General features: G+C 33.3%; 1 protein-coding gene across 8 annotated transcripts in view; it reads right to left on the bottom strand.

The window, feature by feature from the left end:
• Window positions 1-16594, bottom strand: part of MAPK10 (mitogen-activated protein kinase 10) — a 361702-nt gene that overhangs the window by 48237 nt on the left and 296871 nt on the right. For 7 of the 8 annotated variants that reach the window (XM_060147171.1, XM_060147176.1, XM_060147169.1 and 4 more), the window contains 2 exons: window positions 9201-9383; window positions 3295-3419 (listed from right to left, as the gene is read on the bottom strand). In XM_060147171.1, the coding sequence (XP_060003154.1) occupies window positions 3295-3419; window positions 9201-9383 (308 nt within the window). Of the gene's footprint in view, window positions 1-3294; window positions 3420-9200; window positions 9384-11178; window positions 11197-16594 lie in introns of those variants that run through there. The other variant, XM_060147175.1, reaches the window with a different exon arrangement.

The raw sequence follows: 16594 nt of genomic DNA, 5'->3' as shown, positions 1-16594 counted from the left end.
GAAACTAACATACAATTGTAAAGCAATTATACTCCAATAAAGATGTTAAAAAAAAAAAAAGAATCTGGTAAGAAACAAGGCAACTGATCTTCAGTGTTTCTGTATTTCCCTCCAACAGAGCACAGAGAATATGTTCAAGTTTATTCTCTCAAATAGCCCTGACTATACCCTAGTTTATTAAAGATAAATTATAATGAGGATTTGTGAACAATGTAATTTGTCTTTATTTTGGTTTAAATTAATGGCACTGGATTCTTTTATACTTGGCAAGGTAGTAGTGGGTATACATCAGCCAAAAAAGAACGAACATCTTAAAATCTTGCAGAAACTACATAAATTTTAGTGATTTTTAAAAATATAGAGTATTTCTATAGTTTCTTGGCCAGCTGGTCTTTTTTCACCAAATATATCTTTCCTAACATCAAACAGTAGTAAAGGCTTGCATGTAAAAGTCATAACAGTAATAGTAATAATTATGAGAATAGTAATTTATGATTTCTACTGGCTGTATAAGTACTTCTACTGTATGAAGTACTTTATGTACATTACCTCTTTAAATTCTTAGAACACTATGCACTATGTATGATTGTTTCCTATTCTTAGTTAAGAAAACTGAGTGAGGAAAGGTTAAGAAACTTGACCTAGGTCAGCTAGTAAGTGGCAGAACAGAAATTTTAACCTAACCCATCTTTCCATATCTGCAGCATTGCATACAGCTCAATAAATTGCATTTGTGTATGCTATTGTACTCCCCTTGATGAATACTGAAACAGAATTAGAATACCTCTCAATTGTTTTATGAAAAAGCATTGACAGGAAATGTGGCCTTCGTGTTCAGGGTACATACTTCTGTTGCTCTGAACATTATCTGAATAAGAACTTGCTAATAATTTGAGCAGTTCTAACTTCAAAATTGATGTAATATTACACAAATAGATGAATATTAACCTTGACATTCAACTTCTGACATTTTCAACTTCATTTTTCCATGAATAATTTTCTTTCTTACAGTTATGACAGCATTCATATGCTCTCCTCTTCATTTTGGTACTTTGGAACTTTTGGAAACGTGATAAGATAGTTTGCAGTATGGTTAACAGATTAGTACACATAGTATTTCTCTATTCTTTATTTTTCCTGAAGATATCACATTCTCTTGCAGTTTTTCCTTTATCACTCTCTACTTGACTCTATTTTCTTCCAAAGAAACTTATTTTGACAATATTGAAATGGCTGAGAAAAAGGTTCTAGCCATGTAAGGTACCCTAAATTTTATCTTTCTATCCTTCAAAGGAATTTTTCATAAAAAGTTAAAATTAAGTTAAAATCCATTGATAGGGCTTCCCTGGTGGCGCGGTGGTTGGGAGTCCACCTGCCGATGCAGGGGATGCGGGTTCGTGCCCTGGTCCGGGAGGATCCCACATGCCGCGGAGCGGCTGGGCCCGTGAGCCATGGCTGCTGGGCCTGCGCGTTCGGAGCCTGTGCTCCGCAACGGGAGAGGCCACAGCAGTGAGAGGCCCGCGTACCACAAAAAAAAACACAAAAAACAAACAAAAAAACCCATTGATACTACTCATTAATATATTGTTACAGATTCTAAGCAATTGTTTTTTTACAGGCAATATGATTACAAGTGAATTACAAATGCAGACTTTATGACTCCAATTAAACTCTAGGTCACAATCCATTAAAAACAGATTATACACATTACATTAGATATATGGAAAATACATAGGCCACATGATTTGAAATATCAAAATAAGTGAAGAGCAATAATTCAAATAATTTATGTTTGTCTAAAATTTTTATCAGCATAACCTCAAAAATCATCAGAGAAAAAATTCTTGTGCTTAATTTTTACATACATATACATCATACTTTCTCTTACTTATTTCATTATTTCATTCTACCCCAGGAACCTCTTTGAAGTATTTCCCAAGAATGAGAGACTGGAAGAGATTCTAGTTTTTAGCTGTAAGAACATTAGTATTTTTAGTTTTAAGAGCATTAGAAGTAAACTCATAAATAATTAATTTGGGGGATTTTATTTTGTAACAATAAAACCAAGTGACTAAAAATTAATTTAAATCAAATTAAAATTTCAGCATTGTTGTAAAACTGCTTAAGAGAGAAGATCTTAAGAAAATGTTATGAGAGACTGTTATACCTCAGTTTCCACACAGGAAGAGTCATTTATCACTGAAGTGTCTTCTCTGAAACTTTTGAATGTTTAAGAGCTGGGTTACTATGAAAAGCCGCTTTTTGAATATTATGTCTATAAAGTTTGATTCTACCTGATCCTCACTCCCATCTGTCAGCTCTCACTTCTCCAGTGGAGGGTGAAGGGATGAGAATTAATGTCACCCTTGAATTTAGCATCTCTAACATGGGCAAGCACACAATGAAGCAGAGGAAAAGAAGTCAAAACAATGCAAAAATTGTCCAGGCCAAGAATATCTTGGGGTATAAATAAGTTCACAAGAAAACAAACAAACAAAAAGAGGGACAAGAGGACATTCCTATTGGGAGGCCTACAGGACACACATGGGCAAAACAATAGCCCTGTGCCCTGAGCAGCCCTGGCTCCATACAGAGAAAAGGAGAAAGGCAGAGAGATAAGAAAGTGATTGAAGAGAAGACAGCAAATGGTTGAAAAATAATTTAAAAATTGAAAAGAGTTTTACTTCTGAGAAGATTCTTAAACTATATCTGGTTGGAAAATATGGAGATATATCTGACTCTGGTAAGAACCAACCTGAAATTTAGAACCAATCTGAAATAGTGTCCTTATTGGAATACCCGATTTTTCTCATCTGATTTATGCAAGGCTTCACAAAGGCACCAACGGCCTAGTAAAAGCTTTATAATCTAAATGTTGTTAGTACCACACTTTACTAAAGACAGGCATCTTATCGGAATAGAGGCAAAGAGACTTATTTACGTTTTCTGTTACTTAGTTTGCAACAGGAGAGGCTGATAATTAAACATAAAGGAGGAGACACCGGTGGTGTTAACAATTTAACAAAAACTAATGGAAGTGTTTCATGGACAGCCAAGGTTTGTTGGACTAAATCACCAACTCTCATAGGAAATCCTGAAAAAGAAACACAACTCAAAACACAGGCTGAAGAAAATAACTTTTACTAGGGAAGGTAATAGCTTTGTGACTTAGGAATTTTATGAAGGTCCTTTGAGTATTCTTTTGGATTCTAATTCTCCTTCAGTTCACACCATGGAGCACCCAGTTACTATGATTTGTTTGTGGAAGGAAAATAAAATAAGCCGAAGACTTACCGCCTCCACTTCAGCAGGATCATACCACACATTGATGTACGGATGCTGTAAGGCGTCGTCCACTGATATCCTTTTTGCTGGGTCAATCACTAGCATCTTTGACAACAAGTCCCTGGCTTGGCTGGCTGAAACGATGAATGAGAAAAAAAATAGTAATGTTTTGATTTTGGCAAGGAAATTTTTTGGAGGGAGAAAAAAATTTAAAAAACAAAGATCAATTAGCACCCTCCATCCAAATGTTAGGTAACTTCACCAAGTGATTAGGGAAATGCAAAAAAAACAATGAAAATATTTTTTTATCCATCAAATTTGCAAAAATAAGAGATGGCATAATATCCACTAACTCCAGGTCATTTCATTCATGTTGGTGGCAGTGTAAATTGATAAATATTTTTTAGAGGGCAATTTTGGCAGTATCTATTAAAATTTTAAATGTGAATACCATATGGCTCAACAGTTCCACTTTTAGGTATACAGTCTAGAGAAACAATTAACATGTTCATGAAAAGCATTTAGAAAGGATGTTCACTGCAGCACTGGTCAAGGATTAAAACATTTTAAACAATCTAAATGTCCACCTATAGAGCAACTAAATGAGCTATGGTACAACTGTATCAATTATATTTGGCAGTTTAAAAGAATGAGGTAGATCTATATGGACTCACATGGACATGGTCTTAAGTGAAAAAAAAATTTGCAGGCTGAACCATAGATCCTGATGCCATTGTATAAATCTGTCCCTTCCTAAAAACACAACAAACATTTCCCTGTCTCTCTATTTATGTATATAAATGCATAGAAAGGTCTGCAGTGATAATCAACAAACTGAAAATCATAGTTACCTCTGAGGAGAAGAAAATATGTACATGTATTGCTTGCATAGTTAAAAATAAATTTAAAAGAATGAAGTTTTAAAAATGGAAACAAAGTGAGTGTACACTGCTCATTTAAAAACTTTTCTGAGCTGTGAAAAAGGATAAAGCAGTGTCTAGAGGGAGGCAAGGAGGTCAGGGGTGACTTTTTGAAGATGGAAGAAATGATGAGGACTTTAACGGGAGCAGAAGCTTCAAGAATTGAGAGGAGGGGACAGATTTGAGAGAAAGAATACACAAGACTTAGTAACCAAATTGATGTGGGAGATGTTTAGTTTATAAAATACATATTGTCTACTGTGTTCCAGGTACAGTGTGAGATGCTAGGGATATAAAAAATTTACACAGTGATAATCATTAAGTGTACTTATTTAATAACATTGCTAAAGGACACTCTAAAAATCTCTAAAAATACATAAAATTTTCAAGAAAATACAGATACAAACTGGTTTGGAAGTTTTTATGGTGAAAATATTCAGTTTATTCCAAACATATTGTAAAACTTCAAATTAAAGAAAGCAAATTCTAAATTGGTTTGCTAAATTAGGAAAAAGGCAATGTGTTTGAATCCATGAATATGTATCAACTTTTAATTATCAATTTTTTCTGATTATTAAGGAAATATGGGTTAATTATAAAAAAATTTGGAAATCACATAAAACATAAAATCCAGAAAAACCCACCTTCCCCACAGGCAATCACTCTCATTATTAATGTATTCTCTTCTAGTTTTATGTGTTTTTTCATAATTTTGATTGTACTACAGTTAAAATGTAGCAATCTATGACATTAGAATCTCTGGTGTTGTTACATTTAAATAAAATACTTTTTATATATTTATTTATACTAATTATATATTTATAAAAATTGCTAGTTAAATTAGACTGGAAGATTTATTAGTCATTTTTCTGGGGATCTCAATTCTAGAAATTTAATTTCTGCTAATTCCAAACTGATACTGTGAAGTTCACAAGAGTAACAAAAGTACAGAAATATACATTAATTTTCAATAATTAATCTTTCTCATTGTTAATAACCCTGTCATGATCTAATGGGGCTGTACTGGTTTATGTCATTGGTTCAAAGATCTCTTTGATTTGTAACTGATTTTATACCCAGACTCACACAGTCCCACAGGTTCTCCCATCAAATCCACCTATGTTTCTGCTCTTAGAAAGGGTCAGGGGGGTTGGGGTGGTCTCCTCATCAATAGGGATATGAACGACAGTAACACCAAATCATCTTACTAAGAAACAAGGATCAATACTGCTTGTAGGGAACAAAATGAGGAAGAAGAAAAGGTTTTAATTCTTCATCTTTCATTTGCAAGTAAATGTCTTACACTCTTTAATAACAGAATAAATTCATCCCTTTGATTCTTTGTGTAATTCTTTATAATTTGCTGATTTTATATTACAATTTAATAATTGTAAATACACAACCTAGTTTTTTTAATTAAAAAAATTTTTTTACAATTTTTAAAGGTTACTTTCCATTTATAGTTATTACAAAATATTGGCTATATTCCCTGTGTTGTACAATACATACTTGAGCCTATCTTACACCCAATAGTTTGTACCTCCCACTTCCTTCCCCTATATTTCCACTGTCCCCACCCCCACACTGGTAACCACTAGTTTCTTCTCTATAGCTGTAAGTCTGCTTCTTTTTTGTTATATTCACTAGTTTGTTGTATTTTTTAGATTCCACTTTTAAGTGATATCATACAGTATTTGCCTTTCTCTGTCTGACTTATTTCACTTAGCATAATGTTCTCCAAGTCCATCCATGTTGCTGCAAATGGCAAAATTTCATTCTTTTTTATGGCTGAGTAGTATTCCATTGTGTGTGTGTGTGTGTGTGTGTGTGTGTGTGTGTGTGTGTGTATAGCACATCTTCTAGTTTATTATTTGCAAAAGTAATATAATTGTAGAGGTTCAAACTGAATTAAAAAGCCAGAAAATAAACTCAAGAAGGTTGGAATTATATAATGAAGCATGGCATTTTACTGAATAGTTTCTCTACAAGTGTTTGCATTATATCAAATAATTTAATCAAGGATTGTGGCCTCTGTATTGTTATACTATAAGTGACTTAATAGGAAGGGATTACTTTTGCCTGACATGTCAATTAGCATCATAAAGACATACATTCTTCAAACTCTCCACCTGGGGTATTAGCACTTTTTCATTTTGCATATAGTTGATGTTGCTCTTAAAAGCAGTAGATTTATCAAGACAGTATGGTACTGGCACAAGAACAGAAATATAGATCAATGGAACAGGATAGAAAGCCCAGAGATAAACCCACGCACATACGGTCACCTTATCTTTGATAAAGGAGCAAGAATATACAGTGGAGAAAAGACAGCCTCTTTAATAAGTGGTGCTGGGAAAACTGGACAGCTACATGTAAAAGTATGAAATTAGAACACTCCCTAACACCATACACAAAGATAAACTCAAAATGGATTAAAGACCTAAATGTAAGGCCAGAAACTATCAAACTCTTAGAGGAATACATAGGCAGAACGCTCTATGACATAAATCACAGTAAGATCCTTTTTGACCCACCTCCTAGAGAAATGGAAATAAAAACAAAAATAAACAAATGGGACCTAATGAAACTTAAAAGCTTTTGCACAGCAAAGGAAACCATAAACAAGATGAAAAGACAACCCTCAGAATGGGAGAAAATATTTGCAAATGAAGCAACTGACAAAGGATTAATCTCCAAAATTTACAAGCAGCTCATGCAGCTCAATAACAAAAAAACAAACAACCCAATCCAAAAATGGGCAGAAGGCCTAAATAGACATTTCTCCAAAGAAGACATACAGATGGCCAACAAACACATGAAAGAATGCTCAACATCACTAATCATTAGAGAAATGCAAATCAAAACTACAATGAGATATCATCTCACACCGGTCAGAATGGCCATCATCAAAAAATCTAGAAACAATAAATGCTGGAGAGGGTGTGGAGAAAAGGAACACTCTTGCACTGCTGGTGGGAATGTAAATTGATACAGCCACTATGGAAAACAGTATGGAGGTTCCTTAGAAAACTACAAATAGAACTACCATACGACCCAGCAATCCCACTACTGGGCATATACCCTGAGAAAACCATAATTCAAAAAGAGTCATGTACCAAAATGTTCATTGCAGCTCTATTTACAATAGCCAGGAGATGGAAGCAAACTAAGTGTCCATCAACAGATGAATGGATAAAGAAGATGTGGCACATATATACTGGAATATTACTCCAATATTGCATAATAATGGAATATTACTCAGCCATAAAAAGAAACGACATTGAGCTGTTTGTAATGAGGTGGATAGACCTAGAGTCTGTCATACAGAGTGAAGTAAGTCAGAAAGAGAAAAACAAATACCATATGCTAACATATATATATGGAATTTAAGATTAAAAAAATGTCATGAAGAACCTAGGGGTAAGACAGGAATAAAGACACAGACCTACTAGAGAATGGACTTGAGGATATGGGGAGGGGGAAGGGATAGCTGTAACAAAGTGATAGAGTGGCATGGACATATATACACTACCAAACGTAAAATAGATAGCTAGTGGTAAAATAGATAGCTAGTGGGAAGCAGCTGCATAGCACAGGGAGATCAGCTCGGTGTTTTGTGATCACCTAGAGGGGTGGGATAGGGAGGGTGGGAGGGAGGGAGATGCAAGAGGGAAGAGATATGGGGACATATGTATATGTATAACTGATTCACTTTGTTATAAAGCAGAAACTAACACACCATTGTAAAGCAATTATACTCCAATAAAGATGTTAAAAAAAATGCAGTAGATTTAGTAATAATTTAGTCTGTTGTCATTCAGAGAGCCGGTAGTGGTAGTTAAAAGAAGAAACCCAACTGTGCAACAAAAGTGTCACAAACACAGAAACAATGCTGTGCATTTAAAATCCATCAGACAAAAGTTTGGAGGAAATAAGTTTCTCTATCTCATTTATGTCTATATTAGCTATAAATTAAGTCTGAAAGTTAAATCTGTAGTTAATTGTCCAGTGAACATTTGGTATAAAATTTCACAAGCATGTGTCCTTTTCTGGGATAATGTATAGATCCACCTAAAATAATAATTATTTTATTATTAATAAATATTTATTAGTATTTTTATATCTAATAGTTACTGAGCACTTACTGTGAGCCAGGCACTGTTCTAAGTGCTTGACAAATTAGTCAGCTAATCTTCCCAAGTATAAACTTTCTACTTTCATTTGTTAAAGGAGGTACAGAAAGATGAGATAACTGGCCTGAGTTCACACAGATTTTAAGGGGTAGGATTTCAGCTCCGGCAGTGGAAAAAATCAAATTTGCTTCAAAATCACATTCTCTAAAATGTCCTACGTTAAAATAAGAATTAGAATATTATTTATATTATACTTTATACGTTACCAAGTTTATTCAGTCCTATAACCAAGCATTATAATCCCAGTTTTGTTGGTGAAGAAATTAAGATTTGTTACTAAAGTTCATAACTGCAGACATAGTAGTAGAAAAATTACTTATTAATGAAAATATTTACACTGAATACAAAATGTGTAGGTAAAAAATCTCATTTATCACTCTAAAATGAAAAAATGGTGGTTAAGCATTCCATAAAATGCAAAGAAAACTCAAACATCTATAGCTCTAAGATTTGACAACTAAAAACTTGTGTTGAAAGTATTTTCCAGGTAATAAAAAGAACTGAAACAATTATTTCAATGTATATTACATTGGTCTTTTAGAGTTAGCACTGCAAAATAATTTTAAGATTCTAAATAAGCCCCATGAAATAGTTTAACACGCACCACTGTTACACACTTTATTACTAACCTTCTCTCTGAATATCCAGGCAATTTTAAAATCCTTGGCTTCTCCCCCTTTGTAAAGAAGATCTTTTAACAATACCTCTCTTTAAATTGAGGTACTTCAAGTTAAAGAAAGGTGTCTCTATAGCTTGCCCATCACCCGCATAGTGGTTCTGAAGTTGTCCCTGAAAGGCTTACCTTTGAGTTTATTGTGCTCAGAGTCCGCTGGGAAGAGGGAATCTGGAAAGAGCTTGGGGAAGGTGAGTCCTGCATACTTGGGCCGATTCTCCACATAGTTTCTTACTGTGGGTTGCAATTTCTTCATGAATTCTGGGCATGGTGTTCCTAGTTGCTCAATTACCTTGTTCCACTGGTCAATATCTGAGAATTGAATAGTTAAGGGCAAAAACAAGTGTAGGCCGCTAGCACTTGCCTTTCACTAGTTGGGAGACTAACTGCTTCTCAGAATCCCGAGCAGTCATCAACACAAATGGAGTTTTAATAAACAACAAAGGACAGAAATATAAAATCAGATTGTCAGGCAGTGAATCCTCTTGGAATTTTAAATTCACTTTTGGAACATATACACTTTTGGGGAATTAGCATTACTTAAAATAGGATATCATGAAATAGTCTTTGGGTTGTAAAGATGAAAAGGTATTTAAATAACACAAGAAGAATTTCTCCTCTTGAGCTAAACTTCTGTATAACCATGTGATTTGGAAGAGAAAAAAATATAAAGACATATAATAATATTATCATGAAATTACTTCCATCATTTATTTTCTAAAAATGACAAATACACAAATATTTTATAAGATCTGTTTATATTTTTATTAAATTCTTTTTAAGGTTTTTTTCTTCTGTTCTCTATCAAATGGGAAATTTCATTATCTGTTAATGTTTTCCACTCATATGCATTACAAATAGGGTCAATCTAATTTTTGATAGTAACTCACTAATTCTTTACCAAAGACTTAAAAAAAAATTCTCTTTATCAAAGTAGTTGCAGTTTCATACCTATTTACTTACTTCTGATAATAGTGCCCTGTATCCCTGAATATTGGGGATATGAGGGTAAACATAGGATGTTCAATTTAAAACAGATTTCAACCACGTGCATGTGTTTCAAAAGTATGTTAAGCACAGGGAATTCTACAAGAAAAATAAATATTACCTCTCTATGAAAGTTAATACTTTACAAAACTGGGGGGGTCTCTCACAGACATACCCACTGATTGAGATTTTCTTTATCATCTATCATTGATATTTGATATGTCAGAGCCTTGATAATGATAAATACCTGTGAAAACTCTGAAAAGCCAACTGGAAGAAGTTGATTTCTAACAGATTTCCTTGCCATGTGTCAATGAATGATGGAGACCTTAGAAATTCTTAAATCCAATACCACAGGCAGTGTACTCTCCTATGTTGTTTATTCTACTACTCTATCTTTAGTGTAAAGTTAATTAATTCATTTCTGCTAATGTAATTTGTGACAGTTCAGGTAACTTTACCATAATATTACTTAATTGAGATTCATAAAATCTTTACCCCAGCTATTCCATAGGGTTGGACTAAAAAAGATGAGCAGTCCTGACAGAAGACAAAATTAACTATATTCAGCCAAAATAAATATATAATGCAAACAATGTAGATAGGTGATTGAACAAAGATAAAATCAAGCTAATTTGCAAATTCTCTTCTATTTCCCTTATAATCTAGCTGAATAAAGTTTAAATTATTACATAGCCTCTCAAGTATGGGGATGAAAAAAATACATGATTGTCTAATATCAAGAAATGAAGTAAAAGTGGGAAAAACTGAAGAATATTCCTTTACAAAATGATAGGAATAATTTAAAAAGAACACATTTCAATAAAAATTAATCTAAATTACCATGTGCCTGAGAAAGTGAAAATCATTAGAAATAAACTTTAAAAATTTCAAAAGATTAGAGTTAAAAGTTACTCTTAGACAAAAACTTATGTTAGTACTATGGATATAGGTAAGCTAGAATGACTTAGATATATTTGAATAGAAAACATTAATACAGTTAAATAAATCTCAGTGCTTACATTGTAAACTATGAAAAGAGATCTACTCTTTAATACAGTTAAGTTATCATGTCCTAACAAGCCATCATTTAATCATCGGTCAAGCTTCTTTAGGATTCTGAAGATTTGATGTCAAACTAAAAATAAGGGCAAAGAAGGTGTCAGATTTTCTGTAAAGGAGTCTTTTAACAAAGGTGGCAAAATACTCCCAACACACTACTATAGTGACATTTACCTAGCAGTATACAGTTATTTAGTTAAAAAGTGATTGCTTTTAAAGTAACATTCCCAAAACAATTACATGTTATTTTTACAGTAAAGTTTAAGGAGACTCAAATATTTTGGAATTAATTAAACAAGGACTATTAAAATGTTTCTTATTACAAGTTATAATTAAAGTCTATAGAAGCACTCAGCACATTTTCCTACCTTAAATTGCTTTTTAGATGAAACACTATTGTGGTCCTTGATGTAATGGTTTACAAAAAAGAAGGGAGGGGAGAATCTTCATTACTGACAATGAAATAATTGAATGTTCTAACTGCAAATATGTGGTATAGTCATCTTTAAAATTGTGTGCCTCTATTTTAACCAATCCATTTCAGGTTCTTTCTTCACACAAACATGACTAGTATATTTAAGTAGTAAGTATTTGTTTTCCAGATGTTCACAGGATTGCAAACAACTTCGTCCACTATCCTTAGTTAACCACATTGATTTTTCTTTATAATCATAATTAACCAAATATAAGCCATGACTGGAAGTAACGTCTCCTGGCTCCAAATCCAGTGCTTGTTCCAAGGATTCCAGTAAGAAAAAGAGCAAGTTTGGAACTGATGTGTTAAAAATTGCTTTAATTTGGCCATAAAATTGATGGTAATGTTTGTCACAGGCAATTCCTCTAAAAGAATGCCTCTGAAACTGCTTACCTAGTCCATTAGGTCACCATATCCACATAAAACAATTAATTTTATTAATATTTAAATAGAAAATAAGGTGATGCATTTTTCAAAGAAATTTTTTAATCATCAGATTTCCACAATGATTTTATTTTTAAAAATACATAAAATATTAACTAGATTTTTATGATTATGTGCTAATGTTAGCATAGTAAATTTTTTTAAAAGAATGGCCAAAATTATTTTTGCAAAAGGATTTCTTTGTTTTAGAACACTAACAAGTCACCATTTTTCTATTATATGAGTAAGGATGTGATTCCTTACAGATTCCAGCCTGTGCAGTTATCAAAAAGCAATAAATATATATTTTAATATACTTTAATATATTTTTAAATATTTTGATCTACTAGTTCAGAAATTATCATACAACTTAATTATCAAAGGTATTTAATAAAAATTGAAAAATGTCATTTAATAGGAATCATTTGACAATATCCTCTAGTTCTAAATTCACTACATAAAAAATAGTCATATTACAAAAAGTTTGATTTTATAGAGTAAAATGATAAGATAATGTGCAAATATTGACCACTACTAATGTCTTCAATAAATAGTATTGTAATAGAAGAATGAGGCAAAATAAGTATGGATTGTAAAAATGATTATCTGAAATCCTAAGATTAAAAATTATTCCAGGGCTTCCCTGGTGGTGCAGTGGTTGGGAGTCTGCCTGCCAGTGCAAGGGACATGGGTTTGAGCCCTGGTCTGGGAAGATCCCACATGCCATGGAGAAACTGGACCTATGTGCCACAGCTGCTGAGCCTGTGCTCTGGAGCCTGCCAGCCGCAGCTGCTGAGCCTGCATGTCACAACTACTGGGGCCCGTGCTCCGCAATGGGAGAGGCCACCTCAGTGGAGGCCCACACACTGCAGTGGGGAGTGGGCCCTGCTCACCGCAGCCAGAGAAGGGCCCGTGCACAGCAACGAAGACCCAACGCAGCCAAAAGTAAAATAAATTAAAAAATAAATAAAATTTAATAAAAATTATTCCAGCTAATTCTTGTCAGTTAGCCAAGAATTTACATTTAATGCCCTCATTTTAGGTTAACTTCCTTGGTTGAGGAAATTTCTAAAATATATAACAAACTGCCTTGAACCTAATGTATGAAATTACTCATACATTATTTTCTTATTATTTTCTAGATATTTGGGGTCATAATTTACACTATGCACATTTAAACTTTCAGAAGCTACTAAGTGGAATCATAAAGCGTTGCTTAATGACCTCATTCTACTATGCCCTTTGAATTACTGTATCTTCTTTTCATGTTTTTTCTTCATTGATTACTTTTTGTTATGATGAATATGGTTTCCAGAGTTGACACCATCAAGAATTCAGACTTGCTTTCTACTCTGCCCTAAGCCTTATATTCAATATTCTATGCAAAAATTTTCTGACATCTATTTGCAACTTAAAGAATATCAGTGTTTGTCCCCAAATTCTTAACTATGTTTTTAAAGATAATATTGTTTAAGAGCATTGTCTGTATAGAAAAATTCCAGGAGAGGCTACTTAATCTTGCAAGCCAACTTGCTGCCTGGTTGGCACTGCATTGTGTATTCTGTGTGGCTTTATGTTAGCCTTGTATTCATGTCTGCAATAAGGAAGTGGAGGTATGCATGTCATGTGTTAGGCATCATGATATAAAACTGTGGTTCCCAAACTGAATATTCATAACATAGGGAACTTATAAAAATACAGATCACTCCCCTCTACTCACTGATCTACAAGATTCTGAGTGCATACGCCTGAGATGATATCATTAAGAAACACCAATAGTAATTGCAATCCAGATGGCCCCTGGACTCTATTTGAGAAATACTAACAATCTCTTGTGAATTACTAAGCCCAGATTTAAGAATAAAGTACTAACCTGTTTCAGTTTTATGACACAAATTAGAATAGGGTCAATTTCACCAAAAGATTATTCCATACCTATTTGCTATGGAAAACTTAGGGGTTGTCAACTTGGAAATATTTCAGGGAAAGAAAAATCCTAATATATATTCCTTTTCCCCATGTCACTTTCCTGAAAAGACCATGGGAAATTATGACAAGTAGGCTCCATGCAGAGAAAGAGGGGTTCTACCCATCCACATCTAGGGAAAGATCAAAATTATATGTTGCTATCATAGATGTATATGGGGTGATACAATATCATATTATATGGGGTGCTACTCATGTGAAGTAAAAAAGCTATTCAATATAAAGTTCAAAATATTTGCCAATTTATTTTCCAGTAATTACTCCATATTGCTCTATAATAAATTTTGTTCTCAAAAGAACTCTCAGTTCCGAGGACATTGTAAAAATCAGGATAGAAATATATACATATTCATAAGACATAGGTCTGGATTCAGAATTTCATGGTTATGTCTTGAGTTGTTTTGTTACTTTAAAAATATTTTTACTCTTTTTTATTTGAAAATGTCATTTTCCTCTCAAAAGTCCCCCTCAAATTCTAGTAATATGAAATATGAATAAGTGACTTAATGCACAATTGTAACTAACGTCTGTTTTCATTATAAATGAGCACAAGAAGAGGAAATATTACAAGCCAAAACACATTGAAAAACTCAAAGCTGACAATTTGAATTAAAAGCTATTTGTTCACTGGCAGCAGATTTCTCATGGAATATTGTGGGACATGAAATATCCAAAGGCTGATATTTGAAGCATGATGTATCTGCATCTCAGTATAAACTATTTCATCTTATAAATCTATTTATTATTGTAATCTATATTTACTTAAAAGCAAAAAATGGAGAGATATTTCACATATAAGCAAATCTAATATACATTAATATGTGTCACAATGTAGAATTTTCATTAAGCTATTGAAGGTTAATCTTTGGGGCCACTCATTTGTACAGGTCCCTTGCAAAACTCTGTGCCTAGTTTTGTATTTGTAATATTAATATTTTTTATATAAAACCCGCCTCCAACTGCATGATATTCTGGCCTCACAAAAGCCAGATCTGACTCTACCTGTATTTTGAAACTGGAAGAGGTCTTGGAGATCATTTATATTGACCTCTGTATTATGTAGATGAAAAATGTCAAGGTCTTTTAAAATTGGTATTTAAAATGACTTTAAACAAAGGAGCTCATACAAACAGCTCCAAACACTAAAAGAATTACAGAATGCTATTTAACAGGAGTTTTGGTGACTCTGTACTCTGCTCTGTGAGACCCTCCCTGAAAGGTTACATCCGTTTCTGGGTATAACACTATATAAGAAAAAGGTTAAGAAGGGACAATGAAGTTTATAGGAGGTAAAAAGAAAATGCTATATGAGGCATACTTGATGCAACTTTTTATGTTTCAACTCAAAAAGGAAGGAGACAACCCTCCCCATCCTAGCACTTTGATCCCTCTTATCCTTTAGCTGTTATCACCTTCTAATATATTGTGCCTTCTATTTTAAATTTCATGATGACAAGGATTTTCATCAGTTTGTTTACTTACATATCTGTAGATATAAGCACATAGTAAGTGCTCAAAATATTTGCTGAATAATTGAATGTCTACTTTATGTCCAATTACAGTTTTTTCATGGAGATAATGTGAAGAATAGTGGAGAGAAGGTATTCAAAGCAACAAAAACTGAGAAATTCCAGGAATTGGAGATAGGCTGGAATTCAGACAACACAGTGAATCCCAAGAGATAAATAAAAAGAAATCCAAACCTAGTCACATAGGAGAGAAACAGTAGATAACCAAAGACCAAGAAAAAGGACAGACTATGCCCAAAGATGACTATCACACTGACAGCTAATTATTCACCAGTAATATTGAAAACAAAAAGCCAGTGGAATAACACTTCTAAAATGTTGGAAGAAGTAGCTGTCAATCTAAAATTCTATATCCAACAAAGCTCTCTTTCAAGTAAGGGAACACCAATCAAAAAACAGAGTTTTATTGTCAAAGACTCCCATTAAAGGATGTACTTCGGAAGGAAAGAAAATAATCTCAAAGTAAAGGGCCAAATTGCAAGAAATGGTGATAAACCAAGAAAATGATAATCAGAAGGATGAATCTAAACAAACTCTACCTGTATGCAATCCAATGATAATATTGTCAATTTATGAGGCTAAAAGAAGAGAATTAAAATACTGGGCATAGAGAGCATATGTAAATTGGTATAGTAATGATCTAAATTATGAACATATGCTAAGATTCTTGTGCGTTCAGCAGAAGGATAAAAATTGTCTGAATTAAAACAGCAATTCTCCACAAACTGAAATACAGATTCAATACAATTCCAATATAAATACTAATAGGGATCATTTTACAGAAGTTAGCAAGCCAATCTAAAATATTTGAGGAAGAGCAACAGTTCATTAAACACTAAGCTACTTCTGAAGATGACAAAGAAGTCAGATATTTACCCTACCTGATATGTGTATAGTGTACAACTGTATTCATTAAGAAAGGGTAGGAGGAGCTTCAAGATGGTGGAAGAGTAAGACGTGGAGGTCACCTTCCTCTCCACAAATACATCAGAAATACATCTACATGTGGAACAGCTCCTACAGAACACCTACTAAATGCTGACAGAAGACCTCATACTTCC

The sequence above is a fragment of the Lagenorhynchus albirostris genome, chromosome 4 (genome assembly GCF_949774975.1).
Source record: "Lagenorhynchus albirostris chromosome 4, mLagAlb1.1, whole genome shotgun sequence".
In the NCBI taxonomy this organism is placed as follows: domain Eukaryota; kingdom Metazoa; phylum Chordata; class Mammalia; order Artiodactyla; family Delphinidae; genus Lagenorhynchus; species Lagenorhynchus albirostris.
This window is presented reverse-complemented; position numbering and strand designations above follow the sequence as displayed.